Source organism: Electrophorus electricus, chromosome 16 (genome assembly GCF_013358815.1).
Source record: "Electrophorus electricus isolate fEleEle1 chromosome 16, fEleEle1.pri, whole genome shotgun sequence".
In the NCBI taxonomy this organism is placed as follows: Eukaryota; Metazoa; Chordata; class Actinopteri; order Gymnotiformes; family Gymnotidae; genus Electrophorus; species Electrophorus electricus.
Genome location: NC_049550.1, coordinates 13,328,995 through 13,355,392, shown reverse-complemented (window position 1 = coordinate 13,355,392; position 26,398 = coordinate 13,328,995). Strand labels below are relative to the sequence as shown.

At 45.1% G+C, this 26,398-nt stretch overlaps 1 protein-coding gene across 4 annotated transcripts in view; it reads left to right on the top strand.

Annotated features, from left to right (window-relative positions):
- The window catches only part of mast1a (microtubule associated serine/threonine kinase 1a), a 55,989-nt gene that overhangs the window by 7,079 nt on the left and 22,512 nt on the right, over positions 1-26,398 (top strand). Inside the window, exons 2-10 of one of the 4 annotated variants that reach the window (XM_027013729.2) lie at positions 1,182-1,210; positions 17,574-17,662; positions 17,795-17,870; positions 20,146-20,218; positions 22,443-22,600; positions 22,774-22,849; positions 22,997-23,206; positions 23,409-23,510; positions 25,709-25,841. In XM_027013729.2, coding sequence (XP_026869530.2) covers positions 1,182-1,210; positions 17,574-17,662; positions 17,795-17,870; positions 20,146-20,218; positions 22,443-22,600; positions 22,774-22,849; positions 22,997-23,206; positions 23,409-23,510; positions 25,709-25,841 — 946 coding nt within the window. Of the gene's footprint in view, positions 1-1,178; positions 1,211-3,806; positions 4,060-16,083; positions 16,158-17,573; positions 17,663-17,794; positions 17,871-20,145; positions 20,219-22,442; positions 22,601-22,773; positions 22,850-22,996; positions 23,207-23,408; positions 23,511-25,708; positions 25,842-26,398 lie in introns of those variants that run through there. The other 3 variants (XM_027013728.2, XM_027013731.2, XM_027013730.2) reach the window with 3 other exon arrangements.

Here is a 26,398-nt window from a genome sequence, read left to right as displayed (position 1 = left end):
CAGGTGAAGTCATTGTCTCCTAGTGTGAGTCCTTCCTGGACCTGCAGGGGGCACCAGCAAGGGCTCAACATAAACACATTTTCTCTCTCACCCTCCTTCTTCTTGAGCTCTCTCTCCCAGCCTCTCTGTCTCTTCCTCCACTTTTTTCTCTGTCTCCCTCATTCTCTCTCTCCCTCCTCCTTCCGCTCTTGTCTGTTGCTCTTTCTCTCTCTCTCTCTCTCTGCGTGATCTCATTTGTGTAATAGGCCCATGTTTTGGGGATTACCCTCCCCTAAGTGCAGTTTGCCTGGGAGCTCCCTCTCCCCTCTCCCCCATCTAACTCTCTCCCCTCTCCCCCATCTAACTCTCTCCTCCCTCTCCCCTCTCCCCCATCTAACTCTCTCCTCCCTCTCCCCTCTCCCCCATCTAACTCTCTCCTCCCTCCCCTCTCCCCCTCTAACTCTCTCCTCCCTCTCCCCTCTCCCCCTCTAACTCTCTCCTCCCTCTCCCCTCTCCCCCCTCTAACTCTCTCCTCCCTCGCCTCTCCCCGTCTAATTCTATCCTCCCTTGCCTCTCCCCCTCTAAAACCCTCCTCCCTCCCCTCTCCCCCTCTAACTCTCTCCTCCCTCCCCTCTCCCCGTCTAATTCTATCCTCCCTTGCCTCTCCCCCTCTAAAACCCTCCTCCCTCCCCTCTCCCCCCTCTAACTCTCTCCTCCCTCTCCCCTCTCCCCCTCTAACTCTCTCCTCCCTCCCCTCTCCCCCTCTAATTCTATCCTCCCTTGCCTCTCCCCCCTCTAAAACCCTCCTCCCTCCCCTCTCCCCCCTCTAACTCGCTCCTCCCTCTCCCCCTCTAACTCTCTCCTCCCTCCCCTCTCCCCGTCTAATTCTATCCTCCCTTGCCTCTCCCCCTCTAAAACCCTCCTCCCTCCCCTCTCCCCCCTCTAACTCTATCCTCCCTCCCCTCCCCTCCCTCTCCCCTCTCCCCCTCTAACTCTCTCCTCCCTCACCTCTCCCCCTCTAAAACCCTCCTCCCTCCCCTCTCCCCCTCTTACTCTCTCCTCCCTCCCCTCTCCTCCAACTCTCCCCTCTCTCCCCTACCCTCCCACTCCCAGTATATTGTTACTGAACAACATTGTATTAGTTTATAATATTTAATATTTACTCTTCTGTCTGCCCCCCCCCCCCCTTTTTCTTCCAGAAGGATCTGCCATTGCCCCGGAAGAGCAGCAGGTAGTGTACCAATTGGCCATGGGTTTGTCCACCGTCATCTTACTGTGTGTCCAAAATGTCTGCTGCCTGTAGTCTGCAAAAATGGACAAATACCACCATTCCATGAGCATTGAGTGCTGAAGCTTGGTTTCTGCATGCCACTGGTGTGGAAATAACTCCCACAGGCCTGGTAATGTGGGCTGTATTACTAACGCAGACCAGGTATTGTGGGCTGTGTTACTAACACAGGCCTGGTAGTGTGGGCTGTGTTACTAACACAGACCTGGTAGTGTGGGCTGCGTTACAAAAAGTTCGAATGGCTTTTTTCAGTAAAATGAGCAGGTAATTTGGACTTTGTCCTCAATCCATATTGAAATATAGCTCAACATACTGATGAAGTAGTTTGCATCTCTGTAGAAGGTTCTGAACTACATTAGAACATTTGACTAAAGTAGCAGGCAACCAAATGCCTTTAAACTACTAGTGAGGGAATGTGACATCCCTTTAAACTACTGCTGCGTATTGTGGTGTCTGTGGTTTTACACCCTCTTTATTGTTGAAATATAATGAGATCATTTGAAAGTTTCTGAGAGAATAATTTCTTTGTATCATCTATTAAAACTAGAGATCCTCTTAAAATTAAGGATCCAGAGTATCCAGAGCCATGCACATACCACCACATACCCCCTGTATTTCAGTGTATTCCTCTGCCTCGTTTTCCAAATGAGCCAACACCCTATCTGTCTAGGTATGACGCATTTCCTCTCAAGCCTAGAGTAGGGAGCAATTGGGACACAGCAGGAGACTCCAGTCGTTTAATGTTTAAATGCTTTAATGTTCCCACTGCTCTAACATACTCGACCCAGCTAGCCGGCCTGAAGGCGGGAATGGGCCTGCCTGTGTCTGGATCCGCCGCAGTGTTCGGAGCGAGGCTGTCAGGAGCTGTCCATGGTGCTGGAGATTATACATGTCTGACTGAAGACCGGCCTGATGCATTATCTTTGCCTCAGTAAACTTTATTCATTACATTTACATGAAATAAATAATCTAAACACTTTTATTCTGTATGGCAGATGAAGCCAGTTTGTCCTTCACAGATTGTGTTTATTTACTAATATTTGACATTCAGTCCAGGCAAACCAGGTGTTTTTCCTTCTATTATTGGCACTATGCAGGAGCCAACTAACAGCATCTCTGCATGAAAGCATTCACACACACACACACACACACACACACACACACACACACACACACACACACACACACACACACCTGTCACTCTAGGCCTACTCTCTGGAGATGCTGGAGGGTTTGTGCAGTGTTATGTGGACAGGCTCGTGCGGTGCAGTATGAGTGCTCGTGGCTTACTGCACATGCTCAGAGTGCTGCACTCAGACGGCAACACAAGGCCACACAGAACCATAGGAGTCAGCTTCAGCACTGCAATTCAGCTTCAGCACTGCAATTCAGCTTCAGCACTGCAATTCAGCTTCAGCTTTCAAATACGGCATCTCTTAGCAGACTACAGGTTCTGGCTGTTACGGTTATCTGAATACCAACATACACACACGCACAAACACGCAACCACATGTACAGGTAAGCATAAACACACACACACAATAACATTTATGTTTAGCTGTCCCTACCCTGAAACTTCTTAACGTTACACTGACATTCATTACCAAAACAACTGCCTCTCAATCTCTGTCTTGCAAACAAACCATGTTATTTTCTATGTGTGCATAGGTGTGTGTGTGTGTGTGTGTGTGTGTGTGTGTGTGTGTGTGTATGTATGAGAGAGAGGGAAAGAGAGAGAGATTACAGTGAGTGTCCTATCTTAAACTTTAAAATATCAGTGGCATTTCCAGGTTTGAGGTGTTAAGCGAGATGTGAATTTGTGTGTGTGTTTATGTGGTCTATGTGTATTGTGTGTGTGTGTGTGTATTGTGTGTGTGTGTGTGTGTGTGTTAGTGTTTGCGTGGGCTATGTGCCTATCTATCTTGGTCATAGTAGGGAATAGAGATGATGTCACTTTATAAGCAATATGGCATGGAAAAGAGAAAGTGAGAGAAGGAGGGAGAGAGAGCGAGAAGGAGAGAGGGAGAAAGAAGGAGAGAGGGAGAGAGAACTATCGATTCTTTTTGGAATTAAAAGTCAAAATAACCAATGGGAATTGATCAGCTACGGATGGAACCACACCCAGGAAGCCTGTGGGTATATCTTGCAAAAGCAACATGAACCCCCCCAACTCACTCACCAGCTCACTTTCACTCTATTACTCACTCTCTCACTTTTCTCTCTTTCCTTCTCCCTTTCTTTCCATCTGTTGTTCCCTCTTTCCCTTGAGTCATTCATATTTCCATTACGACTGCCACCGCCGCAAGCGTTGTGCTCTGATAGGCTTTTAGTGACTGGGCCCCCCACACACACACACACACACACACACACACACACACACACACACACACCTCCCTCCCTCTGCCCCTCCCTTCCTCTTTCTCTCTTGCTGTCTTCACTTCCTGGGTTGGCACGTTACCCTTGAGTCTCTCTCTCTCTCTCTCTCTCTCTCTCTCTCTCTCTCCCTCTGTGTTTGCGGATATACTCTGACACTCGCACACACACACTAATACAGACAGCACACACATGCGCGTGTGTGTAGAAACAGAAGCCAGTGTCATGGCGCGGCTGAGCTAGCCTGCTGCTCTCCACGACTCCACACGCACGCGCGTGTGTGTTTTCACACATTCGGCTCCTGCTGTCGCCCTCGTCGCCGTGGGCGTGTGTGCGAGAGAGAGAGAGCTTGAGAGAAAGAGAAAGAGAGAGAGTGGGTCAGCCAGCCTCTTGAGCAACATGTTTCGCCGGACGAAAAGGTAAAGGATGAGAGGAAGAATGGAGAGATTGAATGGATGATAGGAAGAATGGAGAGATTGAACGGATGAGAGGGAGAATGAAAGAATGCACAGTGGGCAGGGTGCAGAAGGTTCTAGAATAACAGTGTTGCTTGTCATTCTTGTGTAGTTTTTTTTTTTTTCATTTTTAATGGGAAAGCACTGTGAGCAGTGAGAGTAGCCGGGGTGAGCATGACGGAGATGACTTGCCTTACTGTTGCTGCTGCTAATGACGAAGAAGAAGAAGATGATGATGATGATGATAAAGATGCACTTGTTGTTTTCTCTGATGTCATCTGGCTCACATTTGTGCTGTCTCATAGTCACTGGTCACTTTTTGCTTATCTTATCACTTTGTGTGTGTGTGTGTGTGTGTGTGTGTGTGTGTGAGAGAGAGAGAGAGAGAGAGAGAGACAGAGAGGGAGAGGGAGCGAGCGATTTCTCTCCTCTTTCACAAACCTTCTACTTAATAGTGAATTTATGTTTTGTGAGTTTATGATTTGTGAGTACGTTTGCATATGAGCAAACAGACACACACACACACACACTCACACACGCACCTGCATATGATGAGACCACAGGGGGGGACACTTTTCATTTGATGCATGCTGGTGTATATGTTGTGTGTGTGTGTGTGTGTGTGTGTGTGTGTGTGCTTGTGTCTCAGTATTCATTTAGGAGTATAAAGTGTGTGTGTGTGTGTGACAGCAGATTAAAGCCTCAGAGAGAGAGAGAACCTTTTCTTTGAACACAGGTCAAATTCTAGTCTGTACAGTGTGTGTTCAAATGACTCTCTCGCTCTCTCACCCTTTCTGTCTCTCTCTTTTACTCTCTTTTTCTTCCTCTACCTATATTTCTCCCTCTCTCTGTCTATCTCTTTCTTTTGCTAGTGTGTGTTCTGTATGTGTGTATGTGTTTGAGAAAGACAGAGAAAAGTGTATGTATGTCTGTGAGAAGAGTGAGAAAGAGAGGGGGAGAGAGAGAGAGAGAGAGAGAGAGAGGGTTATAGTGTTGAATTCACCCACAGATATGCCTGCAACAGCTCCAATGGCCAAATATCTCTCTAATCCCATACCTCGCTCAGACTACACTGTGCTAATATCTCTATCTAATCCCATACCTCGCTCAGACTACACTGTGCTAATATCTCTATCTAATCCCATACCTCGCTCTGAATACACTGCGCTAATATCTGTCTAATCCCATACCTGGCTCAGACTACACTGTGCTAATATCTCTATCTAATCCCATATCTCGCTCAGAATATACTGCACTAATATCTCTATCTAATCCCATACCTCACTCAGACTAGACTGTGCTAATATCTCTATCTAATCCCATACCTCGCTCAGAATACACTGTGCTAATATCTCTCTCTAATCCCATACCTCACTCAGAATATACTGTGCTAATATCTCTCTAATCCATACTGCAGTCAGAATACACTGTGCTAATATATCTCTCTAATCCCATACCTCGCTCAGAATACACTGTGCTAATATCTATCTAATCCCATACCTTGCTCAGAATATACTGTGCTAATATCTCTCTCTAATCCCATACTTTGCTCAAAATACACTGTGCTAATATCTCTCTAATCCCATACTGCGGTCAGAATACACTGTGCTAATATCTATCTAATCCCATACCTTGCTCAGAATATACTGTGCTAATATCTCTCTCTAATCCCATACTTTACTCAGAATACACTGTGCTAATATCTCTCTAATGTGTGCGTGCGTGCGTGTGTGTGTGTGTGTGTGTGTGTGTGTGTGTGTGTGTGTGTGTGTGTGTGTGTGTGTGTGTGTGTGTGTGTGAATAAATGTTTAAAGACTGTGAATGTTGTGTTTGATGTTAGGTTTGGTTTTCAATGTGTTTGTGAAGAATATGTTTGATGTTCGGTATGGATGTTTGTGTGGGGGGGAAGGTCTGTCTGTCTGTGTGTGTGTGTGTGTGTGTGTGTGTGTTTGATGTTAATTACTCTGAGTCTGTTTCATTCTTTTCCTCTCTAAGCAGTAAAAAGAAAGCAGGGGAGAAAGGTAAAAGATAGAGAGCGAGAAGTAAAGAGAGAGAGAGGTAAAGGAGAGAGGGAGAGAGAGTGAGGTAGAGAGAGAGGTAGAGGTAGAGAGTGAGGTAGAGAGAGAGAGGTAGAGGTAGAGAGAGGTAGAGGTAGAGAGAGAGAGGTAGAGGTAGAGAGTGAGGTAGAGAGAGAGAGAGAGAGGTAGAGGTAGAGAGTGAGGTAGAGAGAGAGAGAGAGAGAGAGAGAGGTAAATGAAAGGCAGTGCCTGAGGAAGTGTCTTGGCCTACATTTAAAAACAGCAGTGTGGGGCTGACTGAGTTCACTCTGCTCTAATCTGGCCCCATTTCTCTGCTCTCTCTCTTTCTCTCTCTCTACCTCTCTCTCTCTCTCTCTCTCTCTCTCTCTCTCTCTCTCTCTCTCTCTCTCCCGCTCTCTTTCTGTCTGGCTGGGTGAGAGGTTCTGGATCGACTAGGCAGCTGTGGATTTAGCTCCCTCCTGTCTCCGCTAATTTTGTGTCATAGGCAAACGTACAGAGAGAGAGAGAGGGGAGGGGGGGAATAGAAACAAAATGAAAGAAAGAAGTCTTCTAAGGACGTAGTGAGCTCAGATGTGTCTCTCCCTCTTTCTCTCTCTCTTTGCTCTCATCCTGTTTACATGTCATCTTTAAAACTGCTGTTGGGCTTATAAGGAACCAGTTTTGCTCTTCTTTATCTCCTTAAGCCACACCGCTAACCCCCTTAGCCCCACCCACAAATCACCTCACTATCAGCAGCCACTGAGAAACAACATGGTAAAAACAAGCCTTTGAATTATTACTGCACATTACACATCCTACACAGACACACTGGCAGTCTGCCATGCAACAAGAGCAAAATCCTATAGAAGATATTAAATATGCAGTATGTAAATCCTATAGAAAATATAAAATATGCAGTATGTAAATCCTATAGAAGATATTAAATATGCAGTATGTAAATCTTCTATAACATATTAAATATGCAGTATGTAAATCCTATATAAAATTTTAAATATGCAATATGTAAATCCTCTATAAGATATAAAATATGCAGTATGTAAATCCTATATAATATATTAAATATGCAGCATGTAAATCCTCTAAGATATATGATATGCAGTATGTAAGTCCTATATAAGATATTAAATATGCAGCATGTATATCCTATATAAGATATAAAATATGCAGTATGTAAATCTTCTATAACATATTAAATATGCAGTATGTAAATCCTATATAAAATTTTAAATATGCAATATGTAAATCCTCTATAAGATATAAAATATGCAGTATGTAAATCCTATATAAGATATTAAATATGCAGTATATAAATCCAATATAAGATATTAAATATGCAGTATGTAAATCCTCTATAAGATATAAAATATGCAGTATGTAAATCCTCTAAGATATAAAATATGCAGTATTTGTCTCTTTTGCTGGAGAACTCTATACTGAATGTCTGGGTGTTAAAATACAGAGGGGACGACCTGGGGCTTGTTGGCGTAAGTGGGGATAAATGAGCACAAAGAGTTTTGGCTCTGTAATTGCATTCACCACACCTCTGCCTAGCATCGCAGTCTGACTACAGCAGCTTTCTGCTGACTTCAGGTCAGCTAGGGTCGCGCACACTGTGAGGGGAGGCGTGGGAAGGGCTGGCTTTAAAGCTGAGCTCAGGGCAGGAGGTTAGCAGGTTAGTGGTGGGGGTGCTTGTGCCCTCACACTTAGGTGTTCTCTACATATATTTACATTTACTTTTGCAGGGAGACCATGCAGGGAAATCAACACAGACAACAAGAGGGCTCACATTTTCCCCTCAGTCTTGGGCCTTCTACCACACACACACACACACACACACACACACACACACACACACACACACACACACACACACACACACACACACACGTGTTTATTTCCCTGCACTGTCTCTGCCAGGACTCTGGCTAGATGGTGTTCTTAAACTCTGCACTAGTTGGGCTAGCATAGAAATGTCAAGGCCACCACTTTAGATGTGCTGCATGTAAATGTATTAACACAGCTACTAAAATCACTGGCATGAAGAAATCAATTATTATCACTCGTTTGTCCTTGTGCATAACAGCAGGAGACGCCTGTTGTATCTCTTGCAAGACTGTAGTCAGCTGTACGATGGAGGAACCAGGACAAGGCTTCCTGAGCATTTCCTTCAACACCTTTGGACCATCGGAACTAAGGATTTGTGGTTTCCAGTTGCAAGGCATTTTAACACTAATGGACACTGCATTATTGACCTGTTTCCCTTGCCAGTTGTTGCTATGGCAGCAGTGAAGTTAAGAAACTTAAAAGTAAAAGAACTTATCTATATTATATATATCCCCATGGAATGAATGTTATGATCGAATCATGCACTGGTTTCACTGCCTCGAACTTCCTGTCTTTGCATGGCTCTGTCTGAAACACATATAAAGAACATATTTTTGCATATGAAAACTATGAATACAATTCCTAGAAGAAACTACTACAGTGTAAGTAAAGATGTTAGCTAGTAAAAATGTAAAAATATAGTACACTGTGGGTTCCAAAGAAGCAGGACATTTTTGTACAAAGGTCCTTCATCGGCGTTGTAAGCAAAGTGCTCCTGAAATGGGTTTCACCTCCAAGAGCTCCATGTGCACATATAGTACATGTATATATAACTTTGCAGGATTAGTGATTAATGAAATGCCCTTGAAGTGACTAAGGGTTATTCAAATGCCTTTGGAAACGCAAGCGAGTCCACTGTAATTCCCATCCACCGCCTGGCTGCTGGGACAGAGAAGCCATGCGGATTGTGTCCGCTGGGATTTATGCAAACAGAAGCTCTGGCTTACCGCTCGTCCCACGTGGAGGAAGGACTGTTTGGATGACTGAGCAAATGTGCAAACAGAAGGACAGATAGACATGTGTGGAGGCTGAATTGGATGGATGGATGGACAGGCAGATGGATGGAGGGATCATGAATGGATGGATGGATAAGCAGAGTGATGGATAGGCAGACATGCTTTGGTGAGCTGATTTGATTTTACTGGTGCAGGCCAGGAACCGCACTTTCACAATACACACCCCATGATGTTTGCACACTTTCAGAAATGGACACATGCAGCAGAAATTTGTTTCAATAAAGCATACAGTTGCTGCCATGTGAGCACCATCCAATGTGGAGTCTGATTCTACTGGACATGGGGGGTCTCATTCCACTGGACGTTGATGGATCTCATTCCACTGGACATGGGGCGATCTCATTCTACTGGACATTGGGGTACCTCATTCCACTGGACATTGGGGGATATTCCATTGTGGAGTCTCATTCAACTGGACGTGAGGGTCTCTCATTCTGTGGGCTTGTTTGGCTTCTTCTTGTAACTAACTTGGACGAACAACTGGTTATAACTCTGCCCCTTTGCCTTGCGAGTGCCATCTCTCAAAATGTCAGCAGCACCTAAGATCCAACATCCCTCTCAGATCTTTACTCTAACCATCTCCACTTGCTTTGCTGTCAATATTGGGCTCTGTCCTTATATTCGGTTTGTTATTGACAGGTGTAGGTCAGTGTTGTTCTAGCAAAACGAGGTAAATAACCAATCGAACACACCTCTCAGACAGAGCCACCCTTCAGTTGGTCCTCCTCCTGGGAGCAGTTATTTCCAGCACCCAGAAGCCTTCAGGAGTACCAAATGAATTCAACAAGATAACATGCCAGCTGATGTCTCCACATGGTTCCCATTTTAATAAACAAGCAGCAGGTGATTGGCTACAGATGCTACTCTGTCATTTGCCAATTGACAGTTTGACTGCAGAGGGGAGATGCTGTAATTTAATTGCCAAATCATGGCATCCCCTGACCAGAAGCTGTTAGTTAGCCCAGATGTATACATTTGAGTTACCTAACCTGCTAGTCCACTGGCCTACAGCTTAAAACGCAGCTACGCGTTTTTCGGCAAGTCTTCTTTGTCCAGCAGTAAAAACCCAGCTGACAATGTGATTACCGGCTCACAGCTTATGTAACACCATGGCTTGGACTGCAGTGACAGTTGTTTGCAGCAGAGGTTCTCAATCCAGTGCGACGGGCCCCGGGGCCTGTCCATGTATTCACACGTATCCTAGCGTTAAAGTCAGTAGATATCACAACACAAGCATTTGCAGTTGAAAAACAACATTATTTTTGTGCCTGGGTGCTCATTGCTAATTCTTTCTGAATCATGAATCATGTATTTTTATGTTTGAAAGGCTTAACATGGTACTTGTGAACTGACTGGGCTGGAGTCGCCGGTGTCCTCTTCTCTGCGTTCATATTGCCACGATGCCGAAAGGTTTGTCGCTTCAGAGCTCTGTCGTGCTACTGAACGCACTTTGTGAGTTTGTCAGTGGGCTCACCAGGCTTTTAGGAACGACTGCGGCATGGACGGATTTGGGCAGGTGGTCTGAACTTAGTGGCCGCTTCGCCGCGGCCTGTGCGCCAGGCGCTTGATGGCTAGCCCGAGACTACGCCGGTGTGTTACAGAGACTGACATCAGCCATCCCACTGTTGGGGTCTCCATGGTGATGTGTGAGTGGCAGGGCTGTCTCTGGAGCAGTCTGTTTCATCTGAAGCTTGTAGCCTGTATTCTGAATTAGTAGCGAAGCTAGAACCCTCACTTAGAAGCTAGATCTCACTTAAGTCTTATGTTCCAATGGTCAGTTGTTCTTGTTTATTAGAAGTAAACATTCATCTTAATATATAGCTAATAAGCCAGAACAATTGAGGGTTGGCTACAGTACACTTTACTGTTTTCTTTACTGCATGTTTTTCTTTGTGAACATGGTAATGAAATCCTGTTTCTAATCCTCGTCTCAGCCAGACTGGTTCAGTTCCCTCACAGTGCATTCGGCTCGATTCAGCCAGCCAGTGAGCTGACAATTGACAATTATATACACTGATGTACAGTCAGGTACATTTATGTACAGTTAGGTACATTTATTTTTATAACTAGGGCCATGTTTCCCCAGTTATCCTCGTGAACTCGGTGTGTGTCCTTCAGTGACGGTCAGTTGATCAGCTCTGATGATGTTCTTGGCCTTCACTGATTTGGTGGTGTAATGGCCTGCTGGCTACCATTAGCAACGCATGCCACAGTCTCACACTAGTTCCAGAACAAGTGCCCCATGTGTGCGACACAGCCTAACCCTTGCAGCTCAGGCGCACTGCTCTCGTGGTACCTCTGCTAATACAGCTGAAGTTGATACATGTATAACAGCAAAAATCTGATCCCCATGCACTTTAGCAGACTTCATTTTCAGGCTGAAAATGCCTCCCTGTCACGTCTCTGTAACATGGTTAGAGAGTCCAGAAGTGGCTGTCCAGAAGTGATTACGGTTATTTTTCGGTGTTGAAATGTGTGCACTGTGATTGTGCGTGAAAGGAGGCGTGTGTCTGTGTGTGTTAGACTTTGGGGGGGGTATTGATGTTTGGAGGGGTAGTTAGATGACTCAGGGCTTTTCACACGCCCTTCATGACCCCCCCCCCCCCTCACTCCTTTCTTTATTCCGAGCCTTCCAGCAAGCCTTCCACATCTCTCTCCAGCATTTGCGTGCGAGTGTGTGTTAACAGTTTTCTCTCTCCATCAGTTCCACTCAGTTTCTCCTGGATGCAGTGTCTCCTCACCTCGCCCACTCTCCTGCACACCCCTGTCTGTCTGCCAGCCTCATTCTCGCTTTTTGCTTTCTTTTATTTTTAAACTTTGCCTTCCCACTCACTCCTTTCCCAGTTTTTGTTTTTGCTCACATGTTTTGCACCCACCCCAAACTGCGCCTGTCCTCCCACCACTATTGCTTAGCAACAAGGGATCATGTGACTTCCCACAGGGTACCACGCCCATCAACTCTCACTGGCAATGTTGGATGTTCATGCACACAGATACACACAGACAGACACACACACACACACACACACTTCACAAAACCCACAGGCCTGACTGCTACTGTACAACACTTCAAATCATTGTCCAACATGCTATGAAAATAAACTAAGCTAAAGTAATAAGCTAAGATACAGTTTTACTGATATTTTATGACCTCCGGGGCTCTTTTCTTACCCTGAACTCCAAGGCACTGACCAAATTAAACAGCAAACCTCCTGTCTGTCTGAACCTCTAGCAAGCTTTAATATCTCTTGGTTCAATATTGTCTTATACACAGCAGAGTTTGATAGAATATGATAGAACACGGACAGGATGAAGGCAGTCTTTACCCTCGTTATCTCTTAGCCATGCTTCTCACACACACACACACACACACACACACATCTCTTCTGTTCAGATAAAAAGGTGTTAGAGGTGCTGCTTGATGCTGTAAGTAAAAGTGTTAAAGGTGCAGTCCTGTACTGTGTTCATGCACATTTAACACTTTTACTTACAGCACCAAGCAGGAACGGACACAGTACAGGACTGCACCTTGTGCTGTGTCCATTCCTGCTTGGTGCTGTAAGTGTTAAATATGTTAAAGGTGCCGTCCTGCATCTGGAGAGAAGCTAAGCCGGTGCAAATTACAGCACTGGTCATTTTTCACAGGCTGCCACATGATTAACTGTTGACCTCAGTGACAATGACAGCATGCACATGTTGTGTTTTAGTGAAATATGTAGGCTTTAAGGTCATTTGTACATGTGTGTTTGTGTGTTGGGAAAATGACCTTTGAATTGTAGTTGTAGTTGTAGTCTGTTGTGTTGATTTTAAATGTATTATAACCAACAGGAGTGTTAAAGTGCTGTTTTTCATACAGGTGCTGTGTGTGTGTGTGTGTGTGTGTGTGTGTGTGTGTGTGTGTGTGTGTGTGTGTGTGTGTGTATGTTTGTGTGTGTATATGTATGTGCGTGTGTGTGTGTGTGTGTGTGTGTGTGTGTGTGTTCACATGCATTCATGTGACTGTGCAGTCTGTCAGACCCAACCTTGATTTATAGTCTAATGTGGATGGAGCTAAGATCCAGCAGAGATTAAGCACACTCACTCACACGCACACACACACACACACACACACACACACACACACACACACACACACACACATACAGGCATGCTCACTCAGGCATGACCGGAAACCATGGAAATGAGATCCAGTGTGAGTCTCCCTACCACCTCTCCAAATGGTGACTGAGTACGAGGGTCAGTCCTGCCCAGCCAGTGCAGCGCTGATTGCTGCAGCGGCGTGAAAACCCACCTGGAGCATCAAAGTCCTGCCTCCTGCTCTTCAGCTCAGACCACGTGTCCCTGTACTCTGCCGTTTGTGGTGTTGTATGCGATGTGTTTCTGTTTACTCTAAAAGCAAAGCGTGCTAGTTCAGTGGTGCAGAAGATCCAAACCGTACTAACATCTACCTAAACAAGCCACAACACCACCGCCAACACCCACGGGCACTTTCAGGATACAGCCTAGCGTTTCATTTTATAGCACTCAACCCTTCGGTTATAGAGTAAGTGTCATGAAGTAATGTCAGTGTAAATGAATGTTAAATAACATATTCATAAATACATATGAATATATTTTTTAAAAATATCTCCTATCTGCATACTGTAGCAATTCTGTTTAGTAATCTTGCAGCATCACCCCTGATCGCGGCTGGAATGGTCTGCTCCGTGTTTATACATAGCCACAGCATGGATAGGGTGTGCTTCGAAGTGTTGAGAGAGAAAAAAAGGAAAACCAAAGTTATCTGAGCGGAGCAGTGAAACGCAGGAGAGAGGGGAACAATTCCTCCCACACTCCTGAAATGAAGGAGTGTTTTCATTCAGAATGGAGTGTTCCCCCAGACTGTATAATGCTAGTGCTAGTGTTGCTATTAGTGATGGGCATTCCCACTCTTGTTACTGAGTCTCATCAGTTTGCTCTGCTCACCCAGGAGAGCCAGAGTGGCTTGTCATTCACTTGCAGTGAGGTTATTTATTTCCCTGAACTTGCCAAAATTTATTTGCGGTATAGCTGAATCATTCTGAGATTTAAAGAAACATTCCAGTATTACTGAAATAGTCAAATCTGAATCTACAGTCAGATGTGGCTATGAGGTTGCACTTCAAGTGAGGGAGTTCTAGGTCCTAATTCTAAATATAAAATAACCCACTCTGCTCTTCGATGCCCCTGTCAATCATTTCGAATAATGACCCGTCTGTAGTACACACAGCCCTGATGGTGAGACACCCCACTGCACAAGTGAGCATGGAACCCCAGGAAGCCCAGCAAGATACATGTGTGTGTTGAGGGTGTGAGGTGGGTGGACACACCTGTCCTACGCTTAGGGCCCCAAAACTATGAAATCTGGCATGGATTACTAGACTTTACTAGTGTTGTACTCTACTAGACTCTACTTGTGTTGTACTCTACTAGTGTTGTAGTGCTGTACTGTTGTAGTTTGGTACTGTTGTACTGTTTACTGCATACTGTTGTAGTGTGATGGTGTTGTACTGTTGTAGTGCTGTAGTGCTGTACTGTTGAAGTGTTGTAATGCTGTACTGTGGTAGTGTTGTAGTGCTGTAATGTGGTAGTGTTGTAGTGCTGTAATGTTGCAGTGTTGTAGTGCTGTACTGTTGAAGTGTTGTAGTGCTGTATTGTTGTGGTATTGTAGTGCTGTGTTGTAGTGCTGTACTGTTGAAGTGTTGTAGTGCTGTATTGTTGTGGTATTGTAGTGCTGTACTGTTGAAGTGTTGTAGTGCTGTATTGTTGTGGTATTGTAGTGCTGTACTGTTGAAGTGTTGTAGTGCTGTATTGTTGTGGTATTGTAGTGCTGTACTGTTGAAGTATTGTAGTGCTGTACTGTTATAGTATTGTAGTGCTGTACTGTTGAAGTGTTGTAGTGCTGTACTGTTGAAGTGTTGTAGTGCTGTATTGTTGTGGTATTGTAGTGCTGTACTGTTGAAGTGTTGTAGTGCTGTATTGTTGTAGTATTGTAGTGCTGTACTGTTGAAGTGTTGTAGTGCTGTACTGTTGTAGTATTGTAGTGCTGTACTGTTGAAGTGTTGTAGTGCTGTACTGTTGAAGTGTTGTAGTGCTGTAGTTGTGGTATTGTAGTGCTGTACTGTTGAAGTGTTGTAGTGCTGTATTGTTGTGGTATTGTAGTGCTGTACTGTTGAAGTGTTGTAGTGCTGTATTGTTGTGGTATTGTAGTGCTGTACTGTTGAAGTGTTGTAGTGCTGTATTGTTGTGGTATTGTAGTGCTGTACTGTTGAAGTGTTGTAGTGCTGTATTGTTGTGGTATTGTAGTGCTGTACTGTTGAAGTGTTGTAGTGCTGTATTGTTGTGGTATTGTAGTGCTGTACTGTTGAAGTGTTGTAGTGCTGTATTGTTGTGGTATTGTAGTGCTGTAGTGTTGTAGTGCTGGACACTAAAACTAGGGCAGTGGTAGCTCAGTAAATGTAAATGTACTGTTGTAGTGCTGTACTGTTGTAAACTCCACGTATGCAGTACAGGTAACAGTCACTGTCATTTCAGTGAGAGTCTTCTGAGTGTCGCATGTGAGTTTTGAGGTGGCAACTCAGTGGTCATTTTAATAATTGCCACTTTCTGATAATGCCAAAGCGAAGGAACCAGAGGAAAGAGAGATGAGTTGATGTTATCAAGATTCAACATCTCTCCATCTCTCAGCAACTCTTTTCCATTGTGCTCTCTCTCTCTCTCTCTCTCTCTCTCTCTCAGTAGGAGACTTGTGAGGAGGCATTAGTGGGGAATATTCTTCAGGTCCCTCCTGCTATCTGTTGGCTCCGTTGGCCAATCCTAATGCACTCCCTCTAAATATTTCACTGTTGTCAATCTGCACGTGTTGACACGAGGCTGAGTGCATGTGTGCGCGTGCTTGTGCATGCGAACAGACACGGTCGGCAAACCTTGGTGCAGTTTCTGTGTCAGGAAGTGTTGGTTTCCTTTGGTGCGCATGAAAGCTCCACATGATGAGCACAAAAGACAGAAGAGGAGAGGAGGAGAGAAGAGGAGTGACTATGGTAGGATGGGAGTACGTCAAGCTCGGTATCCTGTCAGCAGCACATTTTATTATATCCCCTATGAGGTTTGATTTTGTCTGTTATCTGCCTCCTCTGTGTGCTCTTCCTGTCTACCCCCTTACTCTTTCTTTTTCTGATTCTCCTGCTCCAGCTCGCTTTCCCTTCTTCCCCTCGGTTGGTTTTGCGATTTCCGTGTATCGCATTTTTCATGGGTTGTGTATGTTTGTGTATGTGTCTGTGTGAGTGTGTGTTTGTGCGTGAGTTTGTATGCATGTTAAGAAGTCTTTCAAGCACCTTGAAGGAAATAAATAAATCACATGGGTGCTGCATGTACATCTGGGGTGACATGGACCTGATGCGTGTGTGTGTGTGTGTGTGTCTGTGTGTGTGTGCCCATGTATGTGTGTTTTTGTGCCATTAATATTTAATGTTAGAGGTCAAAAACTAAACAGACCATTGCACAGTTATGTTATGTGGAACTATAACAAGAAGTCATGCATACTGTCATGCAAGGGAAAGCAGTTGTGTGTGTGTGTGTGTGTGTGTGTGTGTGTGTATGTGTGAGTGTGTGTTAGTGTTTGTGTGTGTGTCTTGTGTGTGTGTGTGAGTGTGTTTGTGTGTGTGTGTGTGTGTGTTAGTGTTTGTTTTTGTGTGTGTGTGTGTGTGTGAGTGTGTGTGTGTGTGAGTGTGTGTATGTGTGTTTGTGTGTATGTGTGTTTGTGAGTGTGTGTGTGTGTGTGTGTGTGTGTGTGCGTGTGTGCGTGTATGTGTGTTTGTGTTTGTGTGTATGTGTGTTTGTGTATGTGTTTGTGTGTATGTGTGTGTGCGTGTGTGTGTGTTATTATTATTTTATAACTTCTCTTACTTAAACTGAACACATTCACACAAACTTGGGCTGCAGACATATAATGCAATTCAGCAATGGGGAGAGATTGCATGAGAAGAAAGTGAGAGGGAGAGAGAGAAAACTTGGTCTCCTACATTTTTGAGTTCATGGTATAATTTAACAGTGTAAAATACACATTATTATATTTTCCAAACAGTAATCATGAATCTGACTTAACAAACATTTTTATTTTTATTTTAAAAAAAGTGAAAATATAGTGTAAAAAAGTGAAAAACTGTTTATGTGCTACTGAGACCCAAAACAGTATGCACTTTGTAGCTGATTTAATTAATCATTTAATTAATTGTTTATTCATGTTTTCTCATTATTGGAACTTTTTTTTATCATTATAATTATTGTAAGAACAGTTGTTAATAGTTGAAAAATGGTAATATTAACAGCCTAATTGAGAGAGGAATTACAAAGAAATCTATCTGTCACAGACACACACACACACGCACACACACACACACACACACACACACGCACGCACACACACACACACACACACGCACGCACACACACACACACACACGCACACACACACACACACACACACACACTTACTTATTTCCGGGTTGTTTGTGTGTCACAGCTGTCGCACCAGTAACAGGAAGAGCCTGATACTGACCAGTACTTCCCCCACTCTGCCACGCCCACATTCACCGCTACCTGGACACATAGGTAAACACTGCCAAAACCAACACACGTGTTAATTAATGTCTAATAAATGCCAACACACTACAATAATATAATAAACATGCTGTGCTGCTGTTGGTACTTACTTGCCATCTGTTCTCCCTTTTCTCTAAACAGGAAGTAGTCCACTGGACAGCCCTCGTACCTTCTCTCCCAGTGGCCCCGCCCACTTCTCCTTCGCCTCCTCCAGAAGGTGGGACAGCCTCCACCTTCCCTCTGTATCACTGCTCTGCTCATGACCCCCCCCCCCCGCAAAAATTTGTTCAATATTAGCTCCAAAGACATAATAAATACAATTATCTGTTGTAAAGTATTAATATGACTTCATGTAACTTATTGAGTAAATGATTATTATATAGAAATGTTGTGTATTTGTAGACTTACAGGATTGCTGGATGCATCTGGTTAATGATTGGTGGGGGTTTTTTTAAATGCTACTTAGTGACTTCATTGAGCCACTGTAACCCACATATTATGATAATATTTAGTCATTAGCCATTCGCTGGGCTCAGTAATTTTTAATATGTTTACTGACTGCCCAGTGTCTAAGGGGATGAGTCATTTTGTTTTCCACTGCAGAAGAAAGTATTAATAGAGTGTTACTATGGCAACCATGTTCAAGAACAAGAATTTTTATTTACTTTCTTTAATGATTTAGTCCCACTGTAATTCGGAGGCACTCGCACACATAAGCAACATTTGACTTTTTTGTTTCATTCATCCCTGTGAATTTATTTCTCCTTAATTCATTGCTTTAGAATGAGTCTTTCCCAAAATTAAGCACCACCATATAAAATGCTAGCACATCATATCAATTATTTAGTACAAAGACCGTGAAACTGTGTAATTGAGCTGGTATCAAAATAGCAAGAAGAGAGTTCCAAGGTGCTTTCTTTATTGAGGTCTGCTGTCTGAAAGTTAAAAGTGAACTAAAATATCGTTGGAGGCCAAACGCTGAAGACAGAATTATGCTACAGTTGTCATGGTAGAACAGGGCCCTGTACTGAAGGTTTTTACCTGTGTCCAGATGAGGGGTTCAGCCATGCACTAACCTGAGCTGAAACCTGTGTACATGTATCTATTAGAAACATAGTAGTTGTAGGTGAGACTATAGCCCATCAGCTCCCATGGTATCTCATCAGGGACTGTAGTTAAATTAGTTAAGAGATTTTGGCGATAATCTATAATAACGCAGCACCTTTAATAGACATACAGAAAATAAAAACTGACCAAAGAGGTCAGTGTATGTGTTTGTAATAAAGTTGGTAAAGTGAGTGTAGGCTATATCACACGTTTCCGTGAACGTAAATGAAATTGAAGTCATTTCCAATCTTAAACTGATTGTTTGAATTCTATACGTCTGAGGTATTAAGGTCAATATCCTGTAGAGAAAACGACTGTGACAGATGGCCTGTGCGATCTCCTAACGACAGACTCTGGTGCAGTAGTTATGGACAGTCGCTGTGATACCGTACACGGAAATAAACGGGATTCTGAAGTAACTAGCATAGGTTATATATCTCACCATAGTGTGTGTGTGTGTGTGTGTGTGTGTGTGTGTGTCGATCGGTAGGTCAGGTCCGCGTAGTTTCCTGTTTGATGCTGTGCTGGCTAATATTGAACTCCACTAGCATAAATCCTAGTAAATCCAGCATGGCTGGTTCTCGTATTATAAAGGTCTTTATACTTTGGAACAAAATTCCACCGTGAAAAGAAAATAGAAATAGACTTATTTAAAGCGACATGTTCGCCAACTAATTCAACCAAACAATGTAGTTAACTAACGTGGCTAAATGAATGAAACTAGTTACTAAACTAGCTAAATCAGATTCCCGTCATGTTGTTTGGTCAAACTGTTTGCCTTTAACTGGGGGAATGTTAAGTGGGAGTTATCAAGTCCCCGTACAGCGGTTCTGGGATGAATGGCCCCCTCCTTCAGTGGCCAGTTCTGCTGCTGGGGGGCAATCATAAACCCTCCCTACACGCTGGTTTCCAGTACCGGTTGCTTAGCAACCAACGAAGGCGCCGCTAGCCGCGTTACTGGCCCCATTAGCTTTGGTTTCCAGCACCGAGGGCTGAAAATCAGACAGAATGTGTATTCGTCTCATCTCATCTCATCTCATCTCATCTCATCTCATCTCAAGGACTCAGTACTGCAGACTGTAGTCTAGGCGAAATTACTGCAAAGTGCATTTTGGTTGACCCGAATATGTCATCTCTGTAACACGTTTGAATCACCCTATCTTAATCATTTTACATCAGATGAATCAGGTTTATTGATTCCCATAAATCATTTGTGCAAAGGGCGGTCCCCCTTTGTCGAGTAGGTTGTTACCGTCGATAATCAGCGCGTCATGTCTAAGGTTAAAGTTAGTTTATAATCGGATGTACGGGGGTTGAGGTTTAGGATTTGTACATTTAGCGGGGCTATGGGTCCACTCAGCTAACCCGGCCTGTGCTTTGTCCAGGGCCGACGGTCGCCGCTGGTCCCTGGCATCTCTCCCCTCCTCGGGATATGGAACTAACACGCCGAGCTCCACGGTAATCTCGTTCCCTGGATAATCTAATACCCGCATTCAGCGGAGGAACGGATTTGTTCATGCACAAAGACAACGACTATTCGATTCAATTATGCACACATTTATGCAGTCAACTCAATTCATGCTTTCTCCTTTAAACGTTCTACTTGTGATTCTTCTTTTACTGAAATACACATTACACTTTTTGCTGAAATGATAGTTGTAAAGTTGTACATTAAATAATATATATTTAAAATATTTGTTCTTTTACCATGTTATATTACCATGTAAGTTTAGATACACTTTTAGTAAACTCACATTTTGAATTTTTTATTTAAAATCAATTAAAAATCACACAGGACAACCACAGTGTGTACATGAGGGTCTATGGCCTACTTTCAAAAAATTTATTCAGGAGGGCAAAAAATACTTCTATTATCCTTAATTCACTGTTACAAGTTATTCATGATGAGAGAGTTTAAGGGGGAAATACAGCACTGGTGGGAATAATAAATGACTAACTCATAACTTCTTTTGGAATTTCGCTGTTGGATCCTCTGTACTGGTACCTGCAGGGAGAAGGAATACAGATGTATTAATGCCAGTGTCACATTATCACTGTTACTGACTCTCCATGTGACACACTTAACCATCAGACAGTGTCAATTAATAATAGCATCCATAGCACAGCTAGTTCAGACAACACACACACACACCCCACACCCCCCGCGCACACACCCCCCCCCCACACACACACACACACACCCCACACCCCCCGCGCACACACACACACACCCCCCCCACACACACACACACACACACCCCACACCCCCCGCGCACACACACACACCCCACACACACACATACACACACCCACACACGCACACCCCCCACACACACCATCCCCACTTCTTCTTTTCTCTTTCGTTGTTTCTTTTTATGTCTCTTGTCATCTTGCTCTCCCCTCTCTCATTTATTTTTCCTTCACTCCTGTTTTTCTTTTCATCTATTTTTCACTCTCCCTCTCTCCTCTATTCCCACTCTCTTCCTCACCCTCTTTCTCTCTCCTTGCCCCGTGTATTCCTTTCTCCCCCCCCCCCCCCCCCCCGTTTCTGTCCCTCCAGCTGCCTCTTACACGCTCCATTATCCAGCCGATTAGCCGAGGCAGCCCCAGTCCAGTGACGGGAATGATGGGTGGAGAAGGGGATGGGAAGGGCGGTGATGACAGCGCGAACACTGCAGACAGTACAGGCCCAGACGAACCACAAGGGGGCGCCCTCTCAGTGGCTGGCACAATTACAGACTATTGATCGCCACTGAGCAAAACAGTCACTTAACTGATGGCAGCAGCCAGTATAGGTGGCAGGCTAAAGTACTTAGAGAGACAGTGACACAGGAGGACTCCTTTGGATAATACTTAGTCTTCACCCAGAGGGAACGTGTGCAGTCAGCCTCTCATTAAACCAGCAGGGGCCGTGCGCCGTTTAGTGTCGTGCACGGAGGGAAGCAAACCAAGAGAAATGACTGGGGGAATGGCTGCAGTAGAACTAGAACCTTCCGGCCCTCCCTTTCTCTGATTGGACAACCCCGACTCACACACCCCAGGCCAACGATTCAGGGCAGTGCCACTGCCTAGCACTAGTGTAAATATCGCTCATTTAGCGGAGAGAGCATATTTGCTAAGAGGAATTTCTGCGACAGGTGGTTGCAGTCAACGGAGCGTGAAGAAGAGAGAAAGAGGATTGGTGTAGAATGCACTTCCTCCTGACCCTCTTAAAAAAGCCCATGAAAGTATATCAAAGCAAAGCGAAGCAGTCGTGAAGGCTCGAGCGCGATCCCTGAAACACACAGAAGCTCCCGTACTAGTCGGTTTTCTGCATTTCCCTACATTTTTTGGTGTGCATCAGTGATCTTACAGGAAATAATGTTTGGTTTTTTTTGGCTGCCAGTGCGGGTGGACGCATGCAACGCGCAGAAGTGGGAGGGCTGTGATCTTGTAGAGCTGCTGTAATCAAATGAATGCTCTTGTTTAACTGAGCGATTGAAGCAAAGCGCCTGTTGCCAATTCAATCTGGACGGCATCCTCAAGGGGCCCCAGCCAGGCGGAGTTTATGTTTTAGTCCAGTTCATAAGCCCTGGGTGGGGCAGGGCCTGGGTGGGGCAGGGCCTGGGTCCCTCACGGGCCCAGCGCAGAGGTGTGCTGTGATTGGTCCGGGCTAACACGCTCCCGCCTCCTCCTCCTCCAGTCGTCGAGCTCGTCCCAGGAGCGCCTGCATCAGCTGCCCTTCCAGCCCACCATGGACGAGCTGCACTTCCTGTCCAAGCACTTCGGCAGCACCGAGAGCATCACAGACGACGACGGACGACGGTCGCCACACGTGCGGCCGCGCTCGCGCAGTCTCAGGTACGCAGGTGAACGTGACCCCCCCCTCCCCACACACACACACACACACACACACACACACACACCAGCTTCTTACCCCACTCTTCCACTGGCCGTAACTTCAGCAACATGTAGCCCTTCAGCCTTGAGTGCTTCAGGACTGTCTTCATTCATCTCTCTCTCCCTCTCCCCAGTCCGGGGCGCTCCCCCTCTTGCTATGACAACGAGATCGTCATGATGAACCATGTGTACAAGGAGCGCTTCCCCAAGGTCAGAGAGGAAGGCATCAATGAATTTCATTTCCATCACTTCCTCGTCACCTTTTGAACGTTTGCGTTATTTCGGGTGGTCCATTCGGGGTTTGGTAGCTCCTGCTCATTCAGCGTCACATAAGCGCGCTTCGTATGTTGTGGGCAGGCTACGGCTCAGATGGAGGAGCGTCTAGCCGAGTTCATCCAGTCCTACTCTCCGGAGAGCGTGCTGCCGCTGGCTGACGGGGTCCTGAGCTTCATCCACCACCAGATCATCGAGCTTTCCCGAGACTGCCTGACCAAATCACGCGAGGGCCTCATCACCACCGTCTACTTCTACGAGCTACAGGAGAACCTGGAGAAACTAGTGCATGATGTGAGTGTGTGAGCATGTTATTTGCTGCTAATATAGAGAGTCATCTGTCTCCTCCTTCCAGCGGGTGGTCTTATTTTTCTCTCCCTCTGGTCTTCTACAAGATGCCTGGGAGTTTGAAGGTGCGGCGCACTATTTTCACCATTTCACTGTTATATATGATTTGTTACCAGATTCTCTCTCTCTCTCTCTCTCTCTCTCTCAGGCATATGAGCGTTCTGAGAGTTCTGAGCTGACCTTCGTCACAGAGCTTGTAAAGAAACTCTTCATTATTATCTCTCGGCCTGCCAGACTCCTGGAGTGCTTGGTAAGCAAGTTTACTCTCCTCACCAACACACACACACACACACTCACAGTGTCTTGTATTACTATCCTTGAAGGGATAGTATATAAAGCCATGCCTACACCTAAACCTATTCATAACTTTAATCTTAATTTAATTTAAATGTAAATCTTTTTTGCTTTGCTCTTTTAGTATTATGAAAGTAAAAGCTGTTTAAAAAAGCAAATATTCCCTTTTTTGGCTGGGGGCCAACCAGGGACAGGCACCAACAGAAAGCTCCCACATTCTAAAAATGATTAGGTTTTCCTGTCATTGTGGGGACATTTGGTCTCTATAAAGTCATGAATGCATGCACACTCTCACATGCACTTACATACATAGCTGTATACATGGGCACATACACACACACACACACACACACACACACACACACACAGACACAGATTCCATTTTCACTAGTCTAAGCTGTGACGGGTGGATTTTTTGTTTGACTGGTGACGGCTAGCTGATAACACTTTTCCCCCTGTGCGTGCCTACGGTCGGCAGGTCAACCGCACCCTATCCGCTCCGTCGGCCTCGGCTGGCCCTGCCTTCCCAGCCTGACATTTCCATATTCTGTAGTCGCCATGGTGACCAAGCTGATGAGGTCACAAAGGGTCAGGTGTTGAATATGGAGGATGGCAGTCATGTGTTGCGGTGATGATGTGGGCTACAATAGGTACTGACAGGGCAGATGGAATCAAGCAGACGTGTTCGGTTCTCCATGCGTTCTCCTCGTGGTGGGAGAGCCAGAATGTCACGGAGCCAGAAAGCCCAATATTAACGACTCCTGCTGCTCCTGTTAACCCACCTTTCTGCTTGACCGTGGTCAGACCATCACACAACCAGCGCAGTGGCCCCTTCACTGAGGCAGCTCTCGCGCGCCTTCTCTCTCCTCTCCCTCTCTCCTCTTTTTCTCACACTCTCTCTCTCTCTCCTTCCTCTCTCTCCTCTCTCACAATCTCTCTGTCCTTTCCCTCTCTAGCTCTCTCTTCAAGTCAAGTCAAGATGGCTTTATTGGCACGACTGTACAAAATACAGTATTGCCAAAGCACTGAAAATGTTTAAAATTTTAACTTCACATAATAATAAAATTAAGAAGAAGAAGAATAAAAGCACCAGAAATATTAGTAATAATCTCTCTTCTCCCTCTCTCTCTCTTCACTCTGTCTCTCTCTGTCTGTTTCTCTCTCTCTGTCCTGACTTCATTAATCCGTGCCCCTGAGGGACGGAGGGCTGTCGGTCTCCTGCCTGCTTCATCCTCTCTGAGATACACACTCCCCTCATCTCCTGCCTTGCTAGGACGTCAGTCACTCCGATAGTGTGGGAAATAAGCACAAGCGTATTCCGGAGTGCTTTCTCTACACAGCAGCAACTCTGCCGTCGAGCAGCTGCAGCTCGGAATTAACCACGGCAGTGTCGAATTAACCCGTACAGTGTTGAACGAAGCCAGATGGACCTAAAAACAAACACCCTACAGATTAATCCAACAGTGGGATTTTTAGGAACGGTTGTGAAACGGGTGTGTGGTGCTTTACAGTACAGACTAAAATACAGAAGGCAAATGCTGAGTCGGTTGCTGTTCCCTGTGACAGAATAAGATCAGTATTGCGCCAGTTAACATGTGGGCTAAAGCTAACATAGCTTTCTTGTGAGAATGTGAGAACGCTAATGCTGTGAGCTGTAGCTAACCGGGAGAATCCTGGTCTCAGCTAACTGGTTCCACTAGGATTTAGCCATTGTTAGCTAGGCTAGCACGGTTTCCCTGAGCTGGTCCTGCGTCAGATCCGGTCCCGGGAGACTTAATCACCGTATCCACCAAATCCACACACCAAGTCTGGTTGATCTGTTATGATTGGCATGTTCTAATGTCTCTCATCCCGTGCTAGCCACACCATTGCCATCTTATGTCCTACTTTAAACGTTTCAGATGTAGGAATGTTAATGTCAGTGCAAGTTCCCTGCTTTTGGCTTTTCCTTCTATTGTGCTTGGCTGTTGTTCTCTGCGATTATTAGAATTTCTGTTTATATCATTCAATCATTACGTTGTGACAGCGGCTGTTGTAAAAAGCACCACATATATGAACTTTGATTTGTTGTGGATTAGCATTCTGGTTCTTTCAACACCAATCACAGAAGGTATCTGTCTGTGTGTCACGCTTAAACCTGTCCCCCTCGTGCAGGAGTTTAACCCCGAAGAGTTTTATCACCTGCTGGAAGCCGCGGAGGACCACGCTAAAGAGGGACACCTGATGAAGACGGACATCCCCCGTTACATCATCAGCCAGCTCGGACTGACCAGAGACCCACTGGAGGGTGAGGCATGCGCACGCAAACACACACATCTACACACAAACATGCTTATACAAAGACACACACACACACTCACATCTGGTGCGAGAGAGAGAGAGAGAGAGAGAGAGAGAGAGAAAGCAAGTGATGAGGTAAGCATCAGGTAAGCAGACAGAGGCAGTTAAATGAATATAGGAGGCTTTAGAGGGCACTACCAGCACACTTTACCACTCAAAATGAGTTTAGTGCTGTAACATATTGGCTCAGTCACGAAACTGCATCTTTACTCGCCGTCGCGTTATTCTGAGACATTCTGAGGCTTGAATCAGCCTTGTCCTTCTGTAACTGACTAAGCACTCTGATGACTCTGAGTCTCACTGCTGTGTCTGCACATCAGACAAGTTGAGGCACGTCTGAAAGCACGCAGCACGTTCAAACCACACTGCGCAGAGCCGTCCGCAGTGCTGGGGGTTTGGCGGTGTGTTTGAATATCTCCCTGCTGGTTTGTTTTGTATCTCCTTTCTTGTTGAGCTGTTTGCTGTGTCTTTATTTAGCGCTTCTCAGTGAGAACTCCCTACCTG